General features: G+C 49.0%; 1 protein-coding gene across 1 annotated transcript; it reads left to right on the top strand.

Moving 5' to 3' along the window:
- Positions 1-272: 272 nt before the first annotated feature.
- SPIB (Spi-B transcription factor) lies at positions 273-20,748 on the top strand. The gene is made up of 6 exons (XM_079950059.1): positions 273-569; positions 7,016-7,043; positions 7,373-7,460; positions 14,888-15,090; positions 18,301-18,448; positions 19,483-20,748. The coding sequence occupies exons 1-6, from the start codon at positions 547-549 to the stop codon at positions 19,779-19,781; spliced, it is 789 nt and encodes a 262-aa protein (XP_079806185.1). The 5' UTR covers positions 273-546; the 3' UTR covers positions 19,782-20,748.
- The last annotated feature ends 3,960 nt before the right edge of the window (positions 20,749-24,708 follow it).

The raw sequence follows: 24,708 nt of genomic DNA, 5'->3' as shown, positions 1-24,708 counted from the left end.
ATCCCCCCCCCCAAAAAGTAGGCACACAATTTGCAACATCAGTATAAAGTATAACATCAGTATAAAGTACAGTAAAGTACACGAAATGCAACACACAGAAAGTATAAATCCTCAGAGTGGTCTAAAAACAGCCATGGTCAGCAAATCCCTGGGCGCGCGGACACGATTTTTTTAATGGGTGGCGAAAAAAATGCACTAATGTGCTTCGTAATCTTTTGCTGGGCAAGGATCGCGCAGGGGGAAGCGCGTGCCCTCTTCGCTGCCAGCCCAGCCTCCCTCCCTCCCTCTCTCTCTCTCCTTCCTCCTCCTCCCCTCCCTCCCTCCCTCCCTCGCGCCCCTTTCCTCGCACCGGACTGGAAACCTCACATTGCGTAAGAGTCCCGGGCCGGCCACGCCCATCGGGGGGGAATTTCGCGGTTGTGAGATCACTCCCTCCGCCGCCCGCGAGATGCTATATAATTCCCACCCCCCGCCAAGTTGCCATCGGCAGACGGAGACGGAAAGTTTAGGATCGGTGGCCTCCGCAGCGATCGTGGCGGACTGAGGATGCTGGACGTAGACTACGCGCAGTGAGTGAACCGGGGGGAAAGTGTTTTCGATTGTGGAGAAAGGGGCGCACACACAAATATATGGAATCATCTGCCCTGGTTTTTTTGTTCTTAATTCTTTAAAGTGGTCCCCGAGCATGTGCAGAGTATTCCCCCCCCCCCCAAGCACCCATTTGCCAACGCCTCCCGCATTTGGAGATGGGGCGTTGTTTCATTTTTAAAACTTTGATCCCTGGGTCTGGGAGTTGCTCTTCTTCTCCCAACTCGCTTCTCCGTCGGTGGTTGCTTGCCGGCTGCGAAAGTTGGACAAAAAGTCTTTGCCCCGAGGTTCATACAAGGGGTGGAGGCAGTGGCGTGGCGTGGGGGGTGCAGGGGGGGCCGGCCGCACCGGGCGCAACATCTGGGGGTTAGGGTTAGGGATAGGGTTAGGGGGCGCAAATCCAGGGTTAGGGGGCGCAAATTACTTGCCTTGCCCCGGGTGCTGACAACCCACGCTACGCCACAGGGTGGAGGGAGGGGCGCCCGAGAGGAGCAGAGGACTCCTGTAAGGTCGGGGCAGGTTGGCTGCGTTCCCGAACTCCTGGGTTCTCTGCGGGAGGGAAATCGACCAGGGGAAGCGGGGTGTTTGCTCGGACCCCGGAATTCTCTGAATAGGAACAACGATTTTGTTAAAGCCTCAGCACAGAACTAACTGAAAACTAACTGCATCAAGCGCACACCTTGTGAGTCCGCAAAAAGGCTCAAGAGCCAGAATTTTGGATTTCTAGCTTTTCTGGGCTTGGGGAGCAGTTTTGTATAAAGGCAGCCAGGCTGCTATCACTTCATATTATTGTTATGCTTGGATCCCACCCTTCTTCCTAGGACTTCAGGGCAGCCTATAAGGTTTTTCTCCTTCTCCACACAACAGTCATGCCAGGAAGGCGAGGCCGAGTGTTAGCTTTTTGCCCAAGATCACCCAATGAGGTTCATGGGATAGTGTTAGCATGAGACTGCTCATCTCAGGGTCTTGAGTTCGAGCCTCACGTTGGGCAAAAGATTCCTGTATTGCAGGGGTTGGACTAGATGACCCTCGGGGTCCCTTCCATCTCTTCACAATTCAATGATTCTCTAACTTGGGATACAAACCCAGGACGTCTCCTGCCTATGCCCAACACGACTCACCACATGGTCTCTGTAATTTAATGTCAGTTGCGAAAAGTAAGGGGCCGGAGGAGAAAGAACACGCAGTGGGAAGCCCGTGTGTCAATTTTTTATGCTGTGGGGGCTTTATCCTTGGTCACTTTGTGGACAGGATCCGTGCCTTATGCCTGGAAAGTTCCTGGAAACGCCAGTATTAAGGGCTGCTGCTTGTTTCTTAAGGCAGGTTGCCGCCAACCTTTTCAAACGGGGCTCCTTTGCAAGGCAGGACCTGCTGTAAGGAGAAAAGTTCTCTGGTATAACTTTTCCCACCAACCATGCTGGGCAAAAACTTCAGCTGCTGAATTCCAACTCACCCCCCCCTTTTTTTGCAACATTGAAAAGGTGCAGAGACTTTGCTGCTTTAAATACGGCAACCCCACTCCAAATTTAGCAGCCCCTTTCCGCCCCAATTTACTTGCAATCTAATATTGGGGGCTTTTGAACGCCCCACCCCAAGCGCACCCCAACCTCAACTTTCTCCTCTCACTTTCCTTCCCCTCCTCTTGCCTGTTATGCAAATGCTGAGGTGGGGAAAGCTAGATTTGAATATTTCCTCGGCTCACAAGAGTGTGACTGCGAGGGGGTTGGGGTGGCGCCTTGTATGAGGGGAGGGTGTGGAGCTTCCTTGTCCAGCTTTTTCCATCCCAAATGTCGGGTATACAGTACAATCCACAGCCCTCCTGCCCTCAGCATTGACTGAGCCACTTTTAATACCTGCCAACTTAGGCCCACATTGACCCCATTTGTTTTAAAGTGCCACCGAGACCTCTTTACAAACAGCCATGGCTTCCCTCAGAGAATTCTGGGAACTGTAGTTTGTCAAGGGTTCTGAGAGTTGCAGACCTACAATTTTCAGAGTGGTTTAACAATTGGTTCTTCTTCGCTGAGAATCGGAGCTCTGGAAAGGGAACAATGGTCTGCCAAAGGTCCCAGGGTTCAGTCCCCATCAGCGCCGGGAGCGAATCCTGCCTGAAACCCTGGAGAGTGGCTGCCAGTCAGTGTTGATAATACTGGTCTAAATGGAGCAAACGGGTCTCACTCAGTATGAGGCAGCAGCTTCCTATGGGCCACCAAAAACCGATCTGTTTTTAAGCACGCTGTGAAATAACTGAGAGGGACAATGTGCCTTCCTATTACAGTGGTACCTCGGGTTACGTACGCTTCAGGTTACACACTCCGCTAACCCAGAAATAGTGCTTCAGGTTAAGAACTTTGCTTCAGGATAAGAACAGAAATCGGGCTCCGGCAGTGCGGCGGCAGCAGGAGATCCCATTAGCTAAAGTGGTGCTTCAGGTTAAGAACAGTTTCAGGTTAAGAACGGACCTACGAAATGGATTAATTAGTTCTGGAGGTCCGTTCTTAACCTGAAACTGTTCTTACCCTGAAGCACCACTTTAGCTAATGGGGCCTCCCGCTGCTGTCGCGCGATTTCTGTTCTCATCCTGAAGTAAAGTTCTTAACCCGAGGTAATATTTCTGGGTTAGCGGAGTCTGTAACCTGAAGCGTATGTAACCCGAGGTACCACTGTAGAGAGCCCCTCAAGGTAAATAAACACTGTTTATTTCTTGTTGCAGCTATTGAATTACACAAGGGGTAGGTGCCCATCGCCCCGATTTCCCCATCTGGTGTATTTTATCCTACCTCTGTCCCATTTCCATCGACATCTCCGCCACCACTTTCTCCAGCGCTGGCCCAAGACATTTTGCAGCGTGAGGTAGAACAGGAAATGGTCTCCACCCACTCACGCTCTGTGATTCAAGGTGCATGAAGGCCAGCGGAGCTATTTTGGCACCTGAGGCAGAAAAAAAACCCACCTTTTCTCTGAAAGTAGGAAAAAAATAATAGTACAAATAAATAACAATGGGCTGCCTTTCCATGACATTAATTTGCCCCTCACAGAGCTTCAAAACCTGAACACCCTTCGTGGAAGATAAGGCCATGATGTCTATAATGCTACTGAATAGCAGTTGCTAGGCACCACAGGGGGAAATGCTTTGTGCTCAAATCCTGATTGCTGGTTTTCTACAGGCATCTGCAGACCCTCCAAGTTGTCCCTGTTTTCCAGGGACAGTCCCAGATTTGCAGAAGCCGTCCCGGTTTCTGATTTGATCCCGGCACATTCCGCTTTTCCTTGGGACCGTCCCTATTTTCATCAGATAACTGTTGGAGAGAATGGGCTTATTCGACCCCTTGAACCAAAGAGATGAGTAACTTGACAACTTTTGGAATACATCAGAAGGCAGGCTTGTAGAGGGAAGTTTTTAAAATGTTGTAGTGTGTGTGTGCAACACACAAAACATTTAAAAAACTTCCCTCTACAGAGCTGCCTTCAGATGTACTCCCAAAGTTGTCAAGTTACTTATCTCCTTGGCTCGGCGGTTGCCTAACTCCACACTGTCCAACATTTATCTGATGAAAATAGGGACAGTCCCAAGGAAAAGCGGGACATGCCAGGATCAAATCAGAAACCGGGACGGCTTTTGCAAATCCGGGACTGTCCCTGGAAAACAACATATATTTCTGTTGGAATCTGCCCAGACTGGCTGGGGCAACCCAATAAGATGTGTGGGGTATAAATAAGTAAAATTTTCATTATGGAATGGGACGTCCCTATTTTCATTAGAGAAGTGTTGGAGGGTTTGTGGTTGGAGAACAGCACCACACATTCCGAGATGTGCAAATTTCTTATGTGCTTAAAACTAAAATTCCTAGGATTCTTTTTTTTCTGGGGTGTGTGTGTGAGGGGGCACTTTAAATGTGTGCGGCATGAAAGTAAGTTGCCTGACATGTCTTGCCTTCACTGTATTTGCCAGTTTAACCTCTGACTGTGATCTCCTTTTATCTGTCCTCCCCTCCCCGTCTGTTTCCCTTTTTAATCTTTTTCTAAAGTCCCCTCCCTCTCTTTGCTGTGTATCTCTATTTCCCATCAGAGACATTTTGAAGAGGTCTGACTTTTATCGCTTGGCGTTTTTGTTTCTCTAGTACTTTCAGGGCTCCCAAAAGTGCTTTGTGACAAATCCTCCAAAAGTGGCCCGAGGCAGGTCATTTAGTACGCCCATTTTGCAGATTTATGGCAGGAACTGAGGCCAAGAGAGGGTGACTTGTTCAAGGCTGCCCTTCTAGATGCATTTGACTTTGGCTTAACACACACAGCTGTAAAAATGCATAGCGTGTGTTGGGATCTCTGTCCCTAGTGCAGTGTAGGGAAGAGGATATGAGGCCTTCTGGGTACTTGGCATAGGATATGGGTTATCATTAAGCCAGAGTAGCCCAACATATCTCTGGGGCAGGTAACAATATTTTGGGGGGTTTCGCAATCAGGGCTTTGACACTGGTCCCAAGGCCAACATTTAGGCTGTTGCACAAACTGAGAATATAGGTATGATTTAATGAGAACTGTTGAGGCTTTTACCTTTGGGCTCTGAGACTTGGACCCACACAAGTATTGTGCTTTCAGATGTATTCCAGGAAATATCAGTATTTACACACATACACACACACCTGGTTTCCACAGTGTTTTCAGGCATGGCTCCTGAACAAAACAGGACATGCCAAAGAGAAATTTCCAGTGGCCAAGGCAGTGTATTTGGCTACGGGAGAGATCCACATCTGTGCCACATCTGCTGTGAAGCCTCAGTGTTCTATCTCCTAGATCAGGCACGTCCAACTGGTAGATCACTGGTAGATCACTGGCCCCCCTAGAAAAAGCTCAACAACTTTGACCTGAACCCCCAAAAAGGAGGTAGATCACTGCCAGTTTTAACTCTGTAGTAGATCACAGTCTCTTGGGAGTTGGCCCTCTCTCCATCCTAGATGCTCAAATGTATCACTTGGAAAACAAAGAAGGGAAGTTGTTTTGGCTTAGTTAACATTTGGGTACTCAACATTGTGGGTTGTAGGGATGGCAAACCTGTACAGTGGTACCTCGGGTTACATACGCTTCAGGTTACATACGCTTCAGGTTACAGACACCGCTAACCCAGAAATAGTACCTCGGGTTAAGAACTTTACTTCAGGATGAGAACAGAAATCGTGTTTCGGCAGTGCGGCGGCAGCGGGAGGCCCCATTAGCTAAAGTTGTGCTTCAGGTTAAGAACAGTTTCAGGTTAAGAACGGACCTCTGGAATGAATTAAGTACGTAACCCAAGGTACCACTGTATAGTACATCAGCCCTAGGCAACATGGCCTCTGATTAGAGGCCACAGGTTCTCAACCTGTCTATTGACAGGAGCGCTTATGATTCACACATGCACACTCAGTTCCCTGCTCTGACCTGAGTCTCAATTTTGCTGTGACAGGGTAGGTCTAGACCATATCTGGGGAGCTCTTGCTAAACTAGAACTCCCATCGTCCCTGGCCATTGACCTTCCTTGCTGATAGGAGCTGTAGTTCAGCAGCATTTGGAGGTTTCCCACACCTGCTCGACAAGTTCCCCCCCCCCCCGGGTTCCTGAGCTTTACTGTGTAGTGCCCTCTTTTTGAGGGTGTGTGAATTATTAGGAACATATCCCTGAAGAAATAATTATGCATTTACAAGAAAAATAATGTGCAGTGCAATTTGACCAAGCAGCCCCTGTGCTAAGGTAAAGGGTAAAGGGACCCCTGTCCATTAGGTCCAGTCGTGACCGACTCTGTGGTTGCAGCGCCCATCTCGCTTTATTGGCCGAGGGAGCCGGCGTACAGCTTCCGGGTCATGTGGCCAGCATGATTAAGCCGCTTCTGGCAAACCAGAGCAGCGCGTGGAAACGCCGTTTACCTTCCCGCTGGAGTGGTACCTATTTATCTACTTGCACTTTGACGTGCTTTTGAACTGCTAGGTTGGCAGGAGCAGGGACCGAGCAACAGGAGCTCACCCCGTCACGGGGATTTGAACCGCCGACCTTCTGATTGGCAAGCCCTAGGCTCTGTGGTTTAACCCACAGTGCCACCCGCGTCCCATGCCCCTGTGCTACAAACCTCAATATACCTGCCTCCGTCTGTAAAATGGGAACAATGCTTCCTTGTTTCTTTCCTCTTCTGCAGGATGAAAGATTCAAAACCGATAAATATGATAAATCCCTTGCAAGGAAGATATGGCACTTAGATAATTAGTAACTGGCAGAACAGCAAGCCTTAATTGGTTTAATTGCTAGTTTAGCAGCTACTAGGGCTGTCACTCAAATCTTGATCATCAGTTTCTGTTGGTAGAATATATAGGATGGTGCTGTAAACATGTCTGTTAATAATGATGATGATGATGATGATGATGATGCTAAAATCTGCTAACCAATTTCCCTTCTATCTTGGCAGGTTCGAGGGGTCCCAGTATGGCTATATGGTAAGTATGTGGCCCAGAATCCTTGCATTTTACTGGTTTGAGTGTGAGAAGAGGATTTCAAAGTGGGATTTTGTTGAGAGCTGTGTAGCTCAGAAGCCAAGATGGAAACATAAGAAACAGTCTTGCACTGAGTCGGACCATTGGCTCATCTAGCTCATATGGCCTACACTGGCTGGCAGCAGCTTTCCAGGGTTTCCTTTCGTTTTCTTAGTGGAAGCAGACTGGGGTGGGTTTAGAGACTGGGAGTCTTCCTAGGTCCTTGTTGCATTTGAGGGTGTGGAGTGAAGGGGTTTTAATGTTGCTCACAGGCCTGCCTGTTGTCTTCCCAGTTTCCCAGCGGCTGCATCTATGACCTGGACTCTTGCAAACAAGAACCCACGTTTGCTTCCTGCCTTGCAGACCCCGAGAGCTCGCCAGGTAAGGCATGTCTTAGTGCTGGGGAGTGGCTGCTCAGAACGGCTGGGGCAACTTGAACTGATGGGTGGGGTAAAAGTAATAAATTATTATTATCATCAGTGTTATTTTTCTAGAAAAGGAGGTGCTGGGGCTCACCATGAACTTCTCCCTTGTTCTCTTACCTGAGAGGTACTGGAGCTGAGCTCTGGCTGAAAAAAGCCAATATTATTATTATTATTATTATTATTATTATTATTATTATTATCATCATCATCATCATCATCATCACAGGAGCCAGGAGACCAGAGCTGCACACACAGTATACATTTAAAGCACATGACGCCCACACCCCCGGCTTCAAGAAACCTGGGAAGAACTGTAGTTTACTTCTCAAAGAACTACAATTCCCAGCACCCTTACAAACTACAGTTCTCAGAATTATTTGGGGATTGCTTTAAATGTATGATGTGCGCACAGCTGCATGCAAACTAATTGTAGGAGGCATATTATATATCACATGGACCATGTTGATGGGAATAGGGAATCCCAGCGTTGTGAGGGCTCCAGGCTGACTACCCTTCCTCTCCAAACTGAATGAACAAATGTAAGTTCTTGTTCTCTCACTCGCCGATTTGCATGTGACCCTCTTTTGCCTAGCCGTTAAGACGTCCTGCAGAAGAGTCATGCATGGCTTTCCTGTTTAGAACAGAGGAGTCTCTCTCTCTCTCTCTTCCTCCCCCCTCCCCACCTGCCCCGCTCGCTTGCGCAATCTGCATTTAATCAGCGGCTGCCATCTGATTTCTGGGATGTGCTTGCTTCTATACAGGTCTTGGTGGGGGCCTGCCACAGATAGGCACTCTGTATTATTTGCAGAGAGAGAGAGAGATACTGCATTTGGGTTTTGTAGTCTCAGGGAGGCTGGGAGTTGCCTGAAGAGCAGGATAATCCAATCTGGGGCTGGCCTGCCACTTTTGATCTCTGGCACCAAGTTGCCAATCTACTCTGGTGTACCCTTAAGGTTCAATCCAGCCAGATGGGCAGGGTATACATAATAAAATTATTATAATCGAGCAACTGACCGCCCACCCAGCATCTGCTTCCTGCCACATCTGCAGTTAGTTTTGCTGCCTTGGGTGGCAAGGCAGAGCTGATGTGTAGATCTGGCAGCTTATCAGTATGCATTCTTTGTTTTATTCTGCCTTTCACCCAAGAAGCTCACAGCCTGGCTAGTTTGATGAGCCTTCCCACTCCTGCTCAGCAGTCATAATAATAATAATAATAATAATAATAATAATAATTTATTATTTGTTGCAACAGCCACTCTGGGCAGCTTCCAGCACATACAAAACATAATAAAACAATAAGCATTAAAAACTTCCCCATACATGGGTGCCTTCAGATGTCTTCTAAAGGCCATCTCCTTGACATCTGATTGGGAAGCCGTTCCACAGGGCGGGTGCCACTACCGAGAAGGCCCTCTGCCTGGTTCCCTGTAACCTTACTCCTGGCAGGGAGGGAACTGCCAGAAGGCCCTTGGAGCTGGATCTCAGCGTTCGGGCTGAACCCTTCTGCCTTTCAAGCAACACCTTCCACACACCAACCCACCCCTGGCCTCTGCATAAGTGAGCTGGTGTGTCAGGTTCTTAAGAGTGTCAGGATTAGGGCCTGGGGAGGCCAGGGCTCAAATCCCCACTCAGCTACAGAGCTCACTGGCAGGGCTGTCTTAAGTATATGCGGCACGGGGTGCAAAGGTCCACCCGCCCGCCCCCCCCAGGTTGGCCAGTCCCAGGCACGCAGGAGGGTGGACCTGGTCAGCCGCCTCAGCGTCTCACTGGCTCGGTTGCCCCCGAACTCGCAGCGCAGAGCTGCCCACAGCAGAAGAGCCTGCCACAGGGCTCCGACCGATGGGCGGGCTCTTCCCTGACTCAACTCTCGGGCCCCGGACTCTCAGCCTGGCGCCCCTGAGAGCCTGACCCCTGGGTGCCCTGCACCCCTAACACCTATGGGTAAGACGGCCCTGCTCACTGGCTGCCCTTGAGCCAGTCACTACCTCGCAGGGTGGTTGTTGGGGTTGCGCCAGGAGGGAGCGAGAACCATTTACACCGTCTCGAGCTCCTTGGGTGGGAAGGTGAGGCCTATAAATGCAGTCTGAGGAATACATATATGGCACCGCAGAATTGGAGCTTTGGGAGGATCATCAAGTCTGACTCCCTGCCATGCAGGAATATGCAGCTGTCCCATACAGGGAACGAACTTGCAAGATCTTTTCCAAAAGCAGAGAGTGGACTGAAGTGATCAAACCGCTCCAGAATGTGTCTCTGTGGTTTTCCACACACACACACACACACACCCCATGGGTTTTTTTTTATTTACTTTGCCTTTCTTCTGTTACGGTATCCAAAGTTAACACACAACTTAGTCTCCGCTCCAGGCCTTGACCAGGCTTGGACTTGCTTTAGCTTCAGGCAATTTGGCCTCATCGATTGCCTCCCAGCCATGCCCTAAAGGTAAAGGTAAAGGTACCCCTGCCCGTACGGGCCAGTCTTGACAGACTCTGGGGTTGTGCGCCCATCTCACTTAAGAGGCCAGGGGCCAGTGCTGTCCGGAGACACTTCCGGGTCACGTGGCCAGCGTGACATCACTGCTCTGGCAAGCCAGAGCCGCACACGGAAACGCCGTTTACCTTCCCGCTGGTAAGCGGTCCCTATTTATCTACTTGCACCCGGAGGTGCTTTCGAACTGCTAGGTTGGCAGGCGCTGGGACCGAGCAGCGGGAGCGCACCCCGCCGCAGGGATTCGAACCGCCGACCTTTCGATCGGCAAGTCCTAGGCGCTGAGGCTTTAACCCACAGCGCCACCTGCGTCCCCCCTAGCCATGCCCTAGGACTTCCTTTAGTCTTGCCCGCCTTAAGGGGCAAATACGCCCACAATGTACTTGTTTTATGCTGATGGTCTGCAACTCTATACCTTCCTTTTCTAATCTCACTACCATTTCTGAATAGATGCCCTCTCGTTATCTTAAGCTTCATTTGTCCAGAAAATAATTATTCCTCGCTGTCCTTTTCTCTCATGCTGGGGGCTCGCATTCAGTCTTTCCTTCCCCCAAACCTTCCCTTTTCTGTTCAAGCTACTGCAAAACATAAAAATGAGAGTTCTCCATCCCACTCCCTTCTACCCTGCCGGCCCCTGCTCCAGAAATGTGTTATTATTAATTATAATTAAATGTCTAGATTGCCCTTCATCCGAAGATCACAACATAAAAGTACAAAATGAGAACATAAACAAACAAAAACAAACCGATACCCCCCCCCACCACCATAACATATAAAAGGCCGTGAAATGTTTCATCAGTCAAAGGTCTGGTTATAGAGAAATGTATTCCCCTGGTGCCTAAAGGTATGTAATGAAGGTGCTAGGAGAGCCTCACTGGGGAGAGCATTTCACAAATCGGGAGCCAATGCGGAAAAGGCCCTGTTCTCAGGTTGCCACCTTCCGGACCTCTCACAGAGGAGGCACACGAAGACAGGCCTCAAATAATGATTGCTGGGTTCAGGTCACTTCATATGGGGAGAGGAGGTCCTTGAGGAAAAGGCAAAAAGTAACTTGCCATTCCCAAATCTTTCCAAATGCTAAATCCCATTCTTTTCTCCTTGTCCCTTTCTTCTGCGGTGGCACTGGCTGATTGTCTTTTTTTTAACAGTAGCGGCTAGAGTGCTGGACTCGGACCTGGGAGACCCGGGTTCGAATTTCTGCTCAGCGATGAAGCCTGCTGGGTGACTTTGAGCCAGCCACCTTGAGCTCCTTGGAGGAATATAGCTGTTATAATAAATAAATATTCTCTCCCAGTTTGACTTGCTACCATTTTCTGCTCATCCTTCTTACCATTTTCTAAGGCTTCCGTTCTCTTATCTGATCTGGGTTTAATCTGCTACTCTTCCTTTTTGTTTTTTTTCAAACCCTTCGCTCTTTGGCTCCTTCTTTATCTCTCTTTTATTTGCCTTCTATCATTCTCTTAGTTCAGCCCCACTCCCTTAACTCAGAAGAGGATTTCGGCGGGAAGCTGTGACACTAGGGAAGACTGAGGATGAGGGCAGGAAATGCTGCCTGCAAAATCCTGGCTCCATCTCACTCCCCTCTTCTCCTCCCCCTATTTTTCATTGCTGGCGTAACCCAGAAAGAACGGCTGCATATTCCTTCATTGCAGAGGTTTGAACTAGATGATCATCAAGATCTCTTCCAACTCTACAGTTCTGTGATTCTATGAAACAGCATTGGCTCACATTAAGAATATTCCATCCTGCAACAAAAATGTGTGTGTGTGTCCCCAAATAGATATCTAATGTAGACTGATAATGATAAGATATACGTTCAACTGCAGAAAGGGGGAGTAAGATCTTCAGACTACTTAGCAATGGATGGTGGGTCTTCATCCTGCCAACTTTGAAGTACAGCTGTCACATCCGTCTTTTGTTGTTGTTTAGTCGTTTAGTCGTGTCCGACTCTTCTTGACCCCGTGGACCAGAGCACGCCAGGCACTTCTGTCTTCCACTGCCTCCCACAGTTTGGTCAGACTCATGTTGGTAGCTTCGAGAACACTGTCCAACCATCTCGTCCTCTGTCCTCCCCTTCTCCTTGTGCCCTCCATCTTTCCCAACATCAGGGTCTTTTCCAGGGAGTCTTCTCTTCTCATGAGGTGGCCAAAGTACTGGAGCCTCAGCTTCACGATCTGTCCTTCCAGTGAGCACTCAGGGCTGATTTCCTTAAGAATGGATAGGTTTGATCTTCTTGCAGTCCATGGGACTCTCAAGAGTCTCCTCCAACACCATAATTCAAAAGCATCAATTCTTCGGCGATCAGCCTTCAATATGGTCCAGCTCTCACTTCCATACATCACTACTGGGAAAACCATAGCTTTAACTATACGGACCTTTGTTGGCAAGGTGATGTCTCTGCTTTTTAAGATCTGTCTTTAGTGCAATTTTATTTCGAGACTCTTTTGTTTTGTTTTGTAATGCTGCTTTTCAGAGTCTGTTTGGGCTATATAAAGTGAGACATAAGTATTTTAAGTATATTATACTTTCATCACAGCTAACAGAGCAATTCTATCCATGTTTAAAGGTAAAGGGACCCCTGACCATTAGGTCCAGTCGTGGCTGACTCTGGGGTTGCGGCGCTCATCTCGCTTTATTGGCTGAGGGAGCCGGCGTACAGCTTCCGGGTCATGTGGCCAGCATGACTAAGCTGCTTCTGGTGAACCAGAGCAGCGCACGGAAACGCCGTTTACCTTCCCCCCAGAGCGGTACCTATTTATCTACCTGCATTTTGACGTGCTTTCAAATTGCTAGGTTAGCAGCACCGAGCAATGGGAGCTCGCCCCATTGCGGGGATTTGAACCGCCGACCTTCTGATCGGGAAGTCCTAGGCACTGTGGTTTAACTCACAGCACCACGGAAAACCCTAGTAAATTAAATGGGGTTTTTATTCCCTGGTTAATGCGATTAGGATTTCGGCCTAAACTTTGCACTACACTGTTTCAGATTCCTCTTTTGCTTGCTTCTCTGCCCCCTCTAACACAGCATTTTTTTAAAAAAAAAAACAGCTTTCGACAAGGTACGTCTTCTCCCAAGGCTTTGGCCTCTACTCCTTGCCTTTCCTTCTCTGTTCTCCTATTTCTTCAAGGTAATACAGCCCCAAATGTATTCTACAAACCCTGGGGCTCTCCTAAGCCTTCTAATATCTTTTTCTTCTGTACGGCATTTTGATCGGATAAGAATTCACATTCAGAGAAGTGAGTTCACTCTTTGGAGATAGGGTCTGGATATTGGTTTCAAAAACTGTGCCCTCTAATGGGGAGAGGAGAGATTTCGGGCCTGTAGCCGGTACTGTATGTACCTACTGTTCCCTATGCAAAATCGATGGCTTGAGGCATTTGCACATAGAAGAAAAGCCTTTGTAGCCTGAGCTGAGTAACACAACCCTCAACCCTCCTGCTCTTATACCCAAGAGATCCAAGTAGATTTTGGGAGGGAGGGCTCCAGGATTCACAAAGCAGAGAAGGGAAAACAGGAGGATGGAAAACTACCAAGGCAACCTTTTGAAGGGCAGAGTCTGGTCCATTAGAACAGATGGGGCACTGCCCACTCACCCTGCTTCACACCCTCCTTGAGTAAAATCACAGAACTGTAGAGTTGGAACGGGACCCCAAGGGTCATCTAGTCCAACCCCCTGCAATGCAGGTATCTTAGCTAAAGCATCCATGACAGATGGCCCCATCCAACCTCTGCTTTAAAAACCTCCAATGAAGGAGAGCCTACAACCTCCTGAGGGAGACCATTCCACTGTCAGACGGCTCTTACTGTCCGAAAGTTCCTCCTGATGTTTACAGTTGTACCTCAGGTTACAGACGCTTCAGGTTACAGACTCCGCTAACCTAGAAATAGTACCTTGGGTTAAGAAGTTTGCTTCAGGATGAGAACAGAAATCATGCTCCGGCAGCAGGCGGCCCCATTAGCTAAAGTGGTACCTCAGGTTAAGAACAGTTTCAGGTTAAGAATGGACCTCCAGAACGAATTAAGTTCTTAACCCAATGTACCACTGTAGTTGGAATCACCTTTCTAGTACAGTGGTACCTCTGGTTAAGAACTTAATTCGTTCCGGAGGTCTGTTCTTAAGCTGAAACTGTTCTTAACCTGAGGTACCACTTTAGCTAATGGGGCCTCCCGCTGCGATTTGTATTCTTACCCTGAAGTAAAGTTCTTAACCCAAGGTACTACTTCCGGGTTAGGGGAGTCTGTAACCTGAAGTGTTTGTAACCTGAAGTGTTTGTAACCCGAGGTACCACTGTAACATGAAGCCCTTGGAAGAGAAAGTCCAGGTATAGGGCGGTATATAAATTCAATAAATTCAATAAATGAAATGAAAGTCCTGCCCTCCAGAGCAGGAGAAAACAAGACTTGCGCCATCTTCCATGTGACAGCTGTCAAGATATTTGGTGATGGCTATTGTGTCTCCTTTCTCACAAGCTAAACATACCCAGCTCCTTCAGCCATTCCTCATAAGGCTTGGCTTCTTGACCCTTGACCGTTTTAGTTGCCCTCCTCTGCGCACGTTCCAGCTTGACAACATCCTTCCTAAATTATGGTGTCCAGAATTGGACACATTGTCCCAGGTGTTGTTGTTGTTTTTTGGCCTAGCTGGAATAGGTCCTCTGAGAATATCTCTTGCTTGCCTGGGTTAGAGTGCTTGTTTGTCTACATGTAAACTAGCCTACTGTACAACATTTACATCCATTGCCCTACCCACATTTGATGCTGGCATTTGCCCGCCACTAGCTTGCGGCCCCAGAAAGCTTGCTGAGCCCAGGGAATGTGGCCCCCGGGCTATGAAAGGTTCCCTGCTCCTGACTCATTGGCTTGTTCTCTTGGGTCTCCTTTCTCCTTGCTTTTCAGAGTCTTGCATGAACTGGCTGGAGATGCAGGAGCCTGGCTATGAAGGCTATGAGGTGGGCCAGCTGGCCCAGCTGCAGAATGTCCAAGTCTCCTACCTGCATAGTTCTTACCCGCAGCTCTCCCTGGATTCTGTCTACAGCCAGGAGGGAGTGGTACCCACGCAGAACATGTGCCTCGCACCCAAGGAAGACTACAACACCCAGGTGAAGGCGGCGCCTAGTCCATTTGCGGTGGGGCGAGAGAGAACCAGGACCTGGGAAGGGAGTGGGGTCTGTGCATAGCTGTCAACTGTCCCTTATTTGGCGGGAAACTCCCTTATCCCAGCGCTGTGTCCCACTGCTGTCCCTTATTGATGATGTCCCTTAAATTTCCAGGGTTTCAAAGGAAGCAGCTCTTCTCCCTCCCTCCCTGCCGGCCAGGGAGGAGGGAGGCTCCAACTGTGTGGCTTGGCTGCGTTGCTCACCCAATAAGGAGTCTAAGAACGACTGGGGGGTGGAGCTTGCATACCTTGTGCCGATCAAATCGGCTGCGTTGCCTGGGGACTCGCCTTTGCTCAGCGCTTCCCAGTGGAGAGGTGATGGCGGTTTTCCTTGCTGCACCCCCTTTGCCGGTTTGCTGCACTGTGGGAACCACCACTTGAGGCTTCATTTGGCTGCTGGGCTGGCTGGGCTTTTTGCCTTTGGCTCGGGAGCTGATTGACTAAAATCCCTTTTTTGGCTGCTGGTCCCTTATTTTCAAATCTGTAAGTTGACAGCTATGGGTCTGTGGGTTTTGGGAATGGGAAGCCAGGAGACCTGGGTTTTCAGATCTGGTATTGGAGCTTGGTGGGCAAGACAAAGTGCTGCTGGGTGCCAATGAGTTCTTTTTTATTTTATTTTAAAGTTTTTACAGTTATACCTCGTGTTGAAGTAGCTTCGGGATGAATATTTTCGGGTTGTGCTCTGCAGAGACCCAGAAGTAACGGAGTGTGTTACTTCTGGGTTTCGCTGCTTGTGCATGCACAGATGCTCAAAATGACATCTCGCACATGCTTGGAAGCAGCAAATTGTGACCAGCGCACGTGCATGTTCTTGCAATATTAAAACTTTACACAAGATTCTTCCGAATCCTAGGGCTTCCCTCCTCCCCTCTGTGGGTTCTTTAAGTAACTCTTTCAACTGCATATTATAAGTCCATCTAATTAACAACCCTCCATTGTATCCAAAGCCATTGCAGGAGTTATTTAAAACCTGCCGAAGAGTTCAAGTGTTTACAGTGGTCCTTCAAATACAATCTATATTTATCCCATTCTCTGTTGAAGTTTTGATCCTCCTGATTTCTGATTTTCCCAATTAATCTTGCCATCTCTGCATAGTCCAGTAATTTCATGCGCCAGTCTGCCCTAGTAGGTATCTTATCGTCTTTACAGCTCTGGGCACCCTTGCAGCTGTTATACATAAGCAGGGTGCCAATGAGTTCTTGGTAACACTCAGACTAGGGCCGGGCAATATCTAGTTTTCAGCATTGTGATATATCACCAGCTAAACATATATAAATATACTAATATTTTATAATGTCTGAAATAAGGATGGAGCTATGTAGAGGCACTAGCTGGCTTCACAGTTTTTCCAGTGTCATGATTTTTTGATGGGCCCTGCTCATGTGATTTGCTGCCCCCTGCATTAGGCAGGGGAGGCCTGAGCTGACGGAGTTAACAGAGGCTGCAGGAATCAAGAGGAAGCATTGGCTGGCTTCACGGTTTTCCTCACATTATGATTTTTTTGCATAGCGCACACACACATCATGATTTACAATATATTGCCACATCAAAAATTATGAAACCGATAGCACGATATGGACTTCCAAACCGGCTTTGGATGATATATCAATCTATTGCCCAGCCCTAACCAGGGGACGCAGGTGGCGCTGTGGGTAAAACCTCAGCGCCTAGGACTTGCCGATTGCATGGTCGGCGGTTCGAATCCCCGCGGCGGGGTGCGCTCCCACCGTTCGGTCCCAGCGCCTGCCAACCTAGCAGTTCGAAAGCACCCCCGGGTGCAAGTAGATAAATAGGGACCGCTTACCAGCGGGAAGGTAAACGGCGTTCCATGTGCTGCGCTGGCTCGCCAGATGCAGCTTGTCACGCTGGCCACGTGACCCGGAAGTGTCTGTGGACAGCGCTGGCTCCCGGCCTATAGAGTGAGATGAGCGCACAACCCTAGAGTCTGTCAAGACTGGCCTGTACGGGCAGGGGTACCTTTACCTTTACCTTTAACCCAGACCACACATTTATAGCCCTCTCATACCACTTTAACAGCCACGGAGAATCCTGGGAACTGTAGTTTGGTCTTGTTGCTGGGGATTATGACTCTGAGAGATCAGCACCTCTAGCAAGCAACAGTTCCCAGGATCTCCATGGCTGTTAAAGTGGTATGAGGGTGCTATAAAAGACTGTTTAAAGCAGTATATGCATGCTTTAAATGTACTGGTGTGTAGATGTGGCCCCAGATTAATCTGAATCAGAAAAAGGGGTTATCTGTTTTGCCTTATCTGGGTTCTGTAGCTGTAGTCCAAAGCTGTAGCCATGGGGGGGTCAGTGGTTTTGATAAGAGGAAAATGGCATCTGAGGGGAAAGATTAACTACTCCCCCCACCCCACCCCAGGCACCACTACTCTGATCAAATTGGTAGGTCCTCTCATCATAACATTCAAGAAGAACCTTCTAGATCAGGCCAATGGTTCCTTTATAGTCTAGTATCCTGTCCTCCCAGTGGCCAGTCAGATGCTTGCGGTAAACTGAGATGCAGGACCCAAGCTCAATAAACATCCTGCCCTCCTAAGAATACCAGGAACAGGTATTCAGAAGGATTACTGCCTCTGACAGCCATCTTGGCTAGCAGCAACTGATAGCATTATCCTCCCCAATCGCCCTATCTCCCATTCTCCCCCTGCTGCTACTGTTTGTCAAAAAGTAAACAAAGCACCAAGGAGATCCTATCACGGTTTTCCTGCATAATGTATCATTTGGGTCCTAACACATAGCGACACTCAACAAAATGTTCCTAGTCCCTAATGAGAGAACTCAGCCAGGGCTCTGGAGCCTAGATCAGGAGTCTTCTATGGGGAAGGAAAAAATAACCCCTTTTTCTTCCCTTCCTGTATCACCCAAAGGCTCAGGTGGGGGGTTGTTTTTGATTGTTACTGTGTTGTGTATTTTTGTGTTTTTATATTGTAAACTACCCTGTGATCTTCAGATGAAGGGTACTATAGACATTAAATGAATGAATGAATGAGAACAGTAGGGGAATCCCACCATGGCATTCCTGTGTAACATGTAGTTTGGTCCTAACTTCCTGGGCAAGGACGTTCCTCTTTGGCTAACGACTGGTGTGGTTTTTTTACCCCTCCATCCTCCATCCCATGGACATCTACAGATTTACCTCCCCTATGAGCAGTACCCTCTTCCCAGGGAAGTCCCTAGCCCCTCGTCGGAAGAAGAGGAATTCCACGGGGAGAGTCGGAACCTGGAGGTGTCCTCCGACAGCGACTTGGATGAGAATCTCTCGCCTGGTTTTGATTCAGGTGGGTGACTCCATCCCATGTTTTCAGCACCTAGCAAGACCATGCATCTTGTCTGTATGTTTCTGCGCACACATGCAGAAATACTCACTGTATGTCAAGAAGTAAATCGGTGAAGTTGAGAGGATGTTGCTGCCCAGGGGTTGTGCGCTGCCCCCTGCCCCCAAAAGAGCCACCACTTATAGGGTACTGCCAAGAAGGCTGGTGTTTTGCCTGAAAGAGTCCTTGAGTTTGCAGTCTCTGATCTCCCAGCTAAAGTGGGCCCATAGAGGGTGCCTTGTCTGAGCACCCACAAAACCCTGGAGCCAACACTATGTTTATCATACCAAAAAGGGATGCGAGTGGCGCTGTGGTGTAAACCACTGAGCCTCTTGGGCTTGCCGATCAGAAGGTCGGCGGTTCGAATCCCCGCGACGGGGTGAGCTCCTGTTGCTCTGCCCAGCTCCTGCCAACCTAGCAGTTTGAAAGCACACCAGCGCAAGTAGATAAATAGGTACCACTGTGGCAGGAAGGTAAACGGCATTTCCGTGTGCTCTGGTTACCCTCATGGTGTTCTGTAGCGCCAGAAGCGGTTTAGTCCTGCTGGCAACATGACCCGGAAAGCTGTGGACAAACGCCGGCTCCCTCAGCCTGAAAGCAAGATGAGCACCGCAACCCCATAATCGCCTTTTTACGTTTACCATACCATATAAAAATATAATAGAACCCTAAACATTAAAAACTTCCCTATACAGGGCTGGCTTCATATGTCTTCTAAGGGTTCTATAGCTATTCATCTCCTTGACATCTGATGCGAGGGCATTCCACAGGGTGGGTGCCCCTACCAAGAATGCCCTCTGCCTAGTTCCCTGTAACCTCACTTCTCGCAGTGAGGGAACCGCCAGAAGGCCCTCAGAGCTAGATCTCAGTGTCCGGGCTGAATGACAGGGTTGGAGACGCTCCTTCAGGTACCCTCAATAGGTACCCTCCACTGAACGCGTTGCTGGGCATGGAGAGCATTGCGCTGATGATTTTTGTTTGTCTGTCGCCCTCCGCAGGCTCCCGACGCAAGTTGCGCCTCTACCAGTTCCTGCTGGAGCTCCTTGAGCGCGGCGACATGAAGGAATGCGTGTGGTGGGTGCACCGTGACGCAGGGATCTTCCAGTTCTCCTCGAAGCACAAGGAGCTCCTGGCGCATCGCTGGGGACAGCAGAAGGGCAACCGCAAGAAGATGACCTATCAGAAAATGGCTCGGGCGCTACGCAACTACAGCAAGACGGGCGAAATTCGCAAGGTCAAGAAGAAGCTCACCTACCAGTTTGGGACCACTCTGCTGGCGCAGTCGGCCACCTCCTAAACTCCACCCACCCACCCGCTGCAAGAATACGGGGCTGGGGCCATTAATAATGACTGGACCTCCATTCTCTGCCTTCTCCAGACCACCCGCTTTCTGGTGCCTTCAACCAAACTGTGTGAAAGAACCTAGGCTGGGTGGGAAGAGATGTGAAGACCCAAATCAGGGTGGGGTGGGCTCCAGTAGGTTGCAGTCAGGGAGGCCAGGTGTGAAGGCACCAAGATCTTCCACCAGAGGGGTGGGAGATATGCACTTTAGCGGAAATCGGGCTGCTTGGACTGTCATGGTAGGGTGAGGGTAAAGTATGATACAGCAGAGGTGGAGCGAAGCATTCTGGGATCCTTAGGAGGCTATTGGCTTTGCCTGGGTTGATTGGGAGGGAGGGCTCTTTCAGCAGGGCCTGGTCCATATTTTTCCTTGGTGGAGTACAGAAAAAAAGGGGGTGTGGGGAGGTTAATCACAGTACGGGGGAGGCAAAGGGTTACCTTCTGATGAGGTGGGGGGGACTACGCTGTGAAATAGGAACCAGGTGGGTGGTGGTACTCTGTGTGGGTTGGTGGATTTGCTCTGCTGGACTGGGGCCAAAGTTTGGTCAGAGGGGTGTCACTGAGGTCACTCTCTGCCCCCCCCCTTCCACCTTGGCTAGCAGTTTAAAACGGGTAGTTTTAAAACAGAAGGAGCTTTTGTGAGTATTTATGCAAGGTGCTGGGATTTCTAGAAGCAGCCTATTGTTTTGCTTAGGTGGGGCAGAGGAACCAAAAATTCTTGTCCAGGAGTTCTGTCTGTGTGTATATGTATATATATGTAGGCAAGATGTTTATTTAATGCTATAGGTCTGAGGGTTTGGTTGGGTTTCAGTCTCCTGAAGGGTTTGTTTGTTTTTGTACAAAATCTGATTATTATTTTTTAAACGGATCTCTTCTGTATAAATTGTAAAATTTGCAAATAAATTTTTAAGGAGTTTGGCTAATTTGGAGGGGGTCGTTAAAACCTTGTTCTGCAGCGATGGGGAGTGGGAGTCTGTGAATTGCAGTGTCCATCAACTTTGGAGGGGGGTGAGCTCCCTCAAATATTTTATGGGGTGGGGGGGTGAAGAGACCTCCTCGGCCCCTAGGAATTAGTTCGTACACTCATGGCAGAGGCGAGCTCTGAACATGATGCTTAGTCGCGCAAGACTACACCATTGCATGTTACGGATTCTATTTTGGGGACTCTTTTTTTAAACATTGCACTCCATCCCGGCTTACATCTAACTCCAGATCTTTTGCAGAGCGAGACAACAAAAATATTCTTATGGATTAACTTGTCTTTAGATATGCTTTCAGTGCTCCAGAGCAGATTGTGCAAAGACTTCTTGGCATCCTTGCAAGACCACGAGCTTTTCCCGCTGTCCCTTGGGAGATATCCTGAGACTTAGCATCTACACAGCGGGTTGGGCAGAGAAGTCACTGTCTCTCACCCAACGCACTGCCGTAGCGAGGAGGAAGTATCGTCCTCTCTGCTTTTCAGATGGATCTGAAAAGCAGAGATGGCACTTTCCCCTTCTCTCTGTGATGCTGGGCTGAATGGAGAAGAACCTCTTGGACCAGGCTAGCACTGCAGTGGGGGAATAATTCTCTCCCCCACCCCCAATGCTACGGATTTGTACAAATCAGCTGAGGATGAGCTGGGAGGGGAAACATAGAATGTGTGCATGTTGGGGGGGGGTGTGTGACTGCACTCACTCAGGCCACACAGCTCCCTGGAGGCATTGCAAAAGGGCAATGACTGAAAAAGCTGAACTACTCTTACATTGCATACACACCATACACACATTCCCCACCCACCCCCACCAAAAAATGATACTTCTTGAAACTTTAGAATGTTAAGGGTACTGGAAATTATAGCTTTGTGAGGGGCAAACTACAGTTGAGTGAAGCCAGTGGAAGACAGGAGTGCCTGGCGAGCTCTGGTCCATGGGGTCACGAAGAGTCGGAAACGACTAAAGGACTAAACAACAACAACAACAATGTGCTTTAAATATATAGTGCATATGCAGTGACGAGGCAGAGTTTTATCTGGCGTGCAGAGGAAGGAAGACTTTGGCAGTCTTTCCAAAAAGTCAAAATAGGAGCAGTGGTTTATAAAATGAAGGCATCGCCCCCAAAAGAGAGAAGAGAACATCAGTTTGCATAGATGCAAACACAGACACAATGGGTTAAACAGGAATACAATTCATGTTACCATTGTGGCAGAAAACAGAGACCAGGCGAGTTGGCCTGTTCTCTAGGTTCTAGCTTTGCGCTTCTGGTTCAAAGCAGACTTGAATCGGCAAGCCCTTCCAAAAGAGGATTATTGTCTTCTGTAAAGTGGGTAAAAAAAGGGTAAAGGGACCCCTGACCATTAGGGCCAGTCGTGACCGACTCTGGGGTTGAGGCACTCATCTCACTTTACTGGCCGAGGGAGCCGGCGTACAGCTTCTGGGTCATGTGGCCAGCATGACTAAGCCGCTTCTGGCGAACCAGGGCAGCGCACGGAAACACTGTTTATCTTCCCGCCGGAGCGGTACCTATTTATCTACTTGCACTTTGATGTGCTTTCGAACTGCTAGGTTGGCAGGAGCAGGGACCGAGCAAGGGGAGCTCACCCCGTTGCGGGGATTTGAACCACTGACCTTCTGATCAGCAAGTCCTAGGCTCTGTGGTTTAACCTACAGCGCCACCTGCGTCCCTTAAAGTGGGTAAAGTCAGTTGTAAATCAGGAAATAGCTGCTAGAAAGCAGGGACCATGCCTGGTACAGCTGTAGCATATACATCAGGAACCTAGGAAACTTCTTACCACTTGATTCTTCTGCTGTACGTACAAGAAACTGGCCTTTGGTTTTGCATGCCCTTACTCACGGCTTCCCAACAAGATGCTCTCCTGTGGCCACACGGGGGCACTAAATCCTAACCTGAGACAATCCCTCGCAGAAGTCTGGATTCCAAAAAACTGTGTGTACCAAGAAGGATATTTCCACAACCTTCTTTCAATGGCGGTCTGACAGGAACCTGGCAGGGAATGGGAGTGAGCAAATGTGGCTGTTTGTTCTGTCCCACTCCTTCCCTTCTTCCACCACCAACCCTTCGATACGTTTATCTTCTCCAAGAGGAAGTTTCAAATCCTTGTCCCATAATTTGGCAGTGAGAGCGAGAATGCCGGCTATTCCTGGCCTCTCTTGAAACAGACAGGCCCTTCTCTGTAATGGTGTTACATTCTTGGCCTTGCCTGTCACATTTGTAAGGTTTACCTGGCGTCGCTGTTCATGCAGGTGAAGGAGATGAGCTGGGCTGTGAACGAAGCTGCCTTCTACCAAGTCACTCTGTGGACATGTCTTGCCCCCAGTGGCGTAGCGTGGGGGTGCAGGGGGTGCCGGCCGCACCGGGCGCAACGTCTGGGGGGGCGCGCTCGCCGCCTCCGGAGTCGCCAAAGAGCCTCGGGCGCAGGCTGTAGCAGAGCCCCATGTCTCGCGGAACCGACGATCTGTGTGCGCTTCCGGGCTGAAGGCATCCGGCAGGCAGCGGCTCTCAGCGCTCGCCGCGGTCCCCGTGCGTCGGGGCCGCGGAGGGTGCGCCAGGCAGCCCCTCCTCACAGCCCCGCTGCTGCTGCTGCTGCTGCTGCTGCAGCTGCTGGGCCGTGTTGCATTTTCCTCGCCTCTCTGCCCTCCTCCGGGCAAGCGGCGTCGTTTGGGTGGCAGCGCCAGCGGCAACTCGCCTCAGATCACCCGACATGGACCCGCCGCCGCCGCCGTGGCTACCTTGCCGTAAATACCCCAGCCCAGGCAGCAGCAAGAAGAAGCTGGCAGCGGCGGCAGGTTAGGGGTTAGGGGCGCAAATTACTTGCCTTGCCCCGGGTTAGGGGGCGCAAATTACTTGCCTTGCCCCGGGTGCTGACAACCCACGCTACGCTGCTGCTTGCCCGAAACTGTCTTTTCCTGACTGGCTGTGGCATTTGTGGGACCTCACGCAGAGAAGGGAATGAGTACTAGGGCCATTATACAGGTCTTTGGCCGTGCATACCTGAAGGAGCATCTCCATCCCATCATTCAGCCCAGATACTGAGGTCCAGCTCTGAGGGCCTTTTTGGTGGTTCCCTCACTGCGAGAAGTGAAATTACAGGGAATCAGGCACAGGGCCTTTTTAGTAGTGGTGCCCACCCTGTGGAACGCCCTCCCATCAGATGTCAAGGAAATAAACTTTATTTTGAATCCTGCCAATCTTCCAAATTTGTTAATTGTTTCTATTTTTCTCTCTCTCTTATTTTTTTCATTTTTTGTACCTCTTTCTTTGGTCTTTTCCTTTTGGACCTGCTAAGAAAGAGATAAAGAGATAAAAGTTAAATATGAAAACAAGTCAGTTAAAAATGATGTTTTGTAATTTTTCAGTTATTGTTTATTTATTGTTAAAGTTGTTCAGTTGTAATGAATTGATGTAGTAGTTATTGTGGGGTTTTTTTTTTGTTATAATTGAACTCTAAATAAAGTATGATTTTGGGAAGGCCCCCCCCCCAAAAAAAAGATGTCAAGGAAATAAGCAACTATCTGAGTTTTAGAAGACATCTGAAGGCAGTCCTGTTTAGGGAGGTTTTTAATGTTCGATGTTTTACTGTGGTTTTTTAAAATAAATTGTTGCAAGCCACCCAGAGTGGCTGGTGGCATATAAATTATTATTGTTATTGTTATTATCATTGCAAGACTTCATGGCAGTAGTCCATGATGCTACGATGGCTTCTGTAAATCCGGGGCTGTCCCTGGAAAATAGGGACACTTAGAGGGTCTGCAACCAGTGTTTCAAAAAAAAATGTGTTTAATAGGCAGAAGTGTGCCCGAAAACGCATAAAACACACACAAATGCATTGTTTTAATGGAAATTGCTAAGCTTGCAGTTCAGGAACAGGAAGGCTGTCTTAGAAA

The sequence above is a fragment of the Podarcis cretensis genome (genome assembly GCF_951804945.1).
Source record: "Podarcis cretensis genome assembly, chromosome: 13".
Lineage (NCBI taxonomy): Eukaryota > Metazoa > Chordata > Lepidosauria > Squamata > Lacertidae > Podarcis > Podarcis cretensis.
This window is presented reverse-complemented; position numbering and strand designations above follow the sequence as displayed.

Excerpts from the sequence above, each read along its gene's own strand:
- SPIB (XM_079950059.1), top strand. The coding sequence starts at position 547 with ATGCTGGACGTAGACTACGCGCA. Across the intron at positions 7,461-14,887 it reads AGACCCCGAGAGCTCGCCAG|AGTCTTGCATGAACTGGCTG; the intron begins GTAAGGCATGTC and ends CTTGCTTTTCAG. Across the intron at positions 18,449-19,482 it reads CTCGCCTGGTTTTGATTCAG|GCTCCCGACGCAAGTTGCGC; the intron begins GTGGGTGACTCC and ends CGCCCTCCGCAG.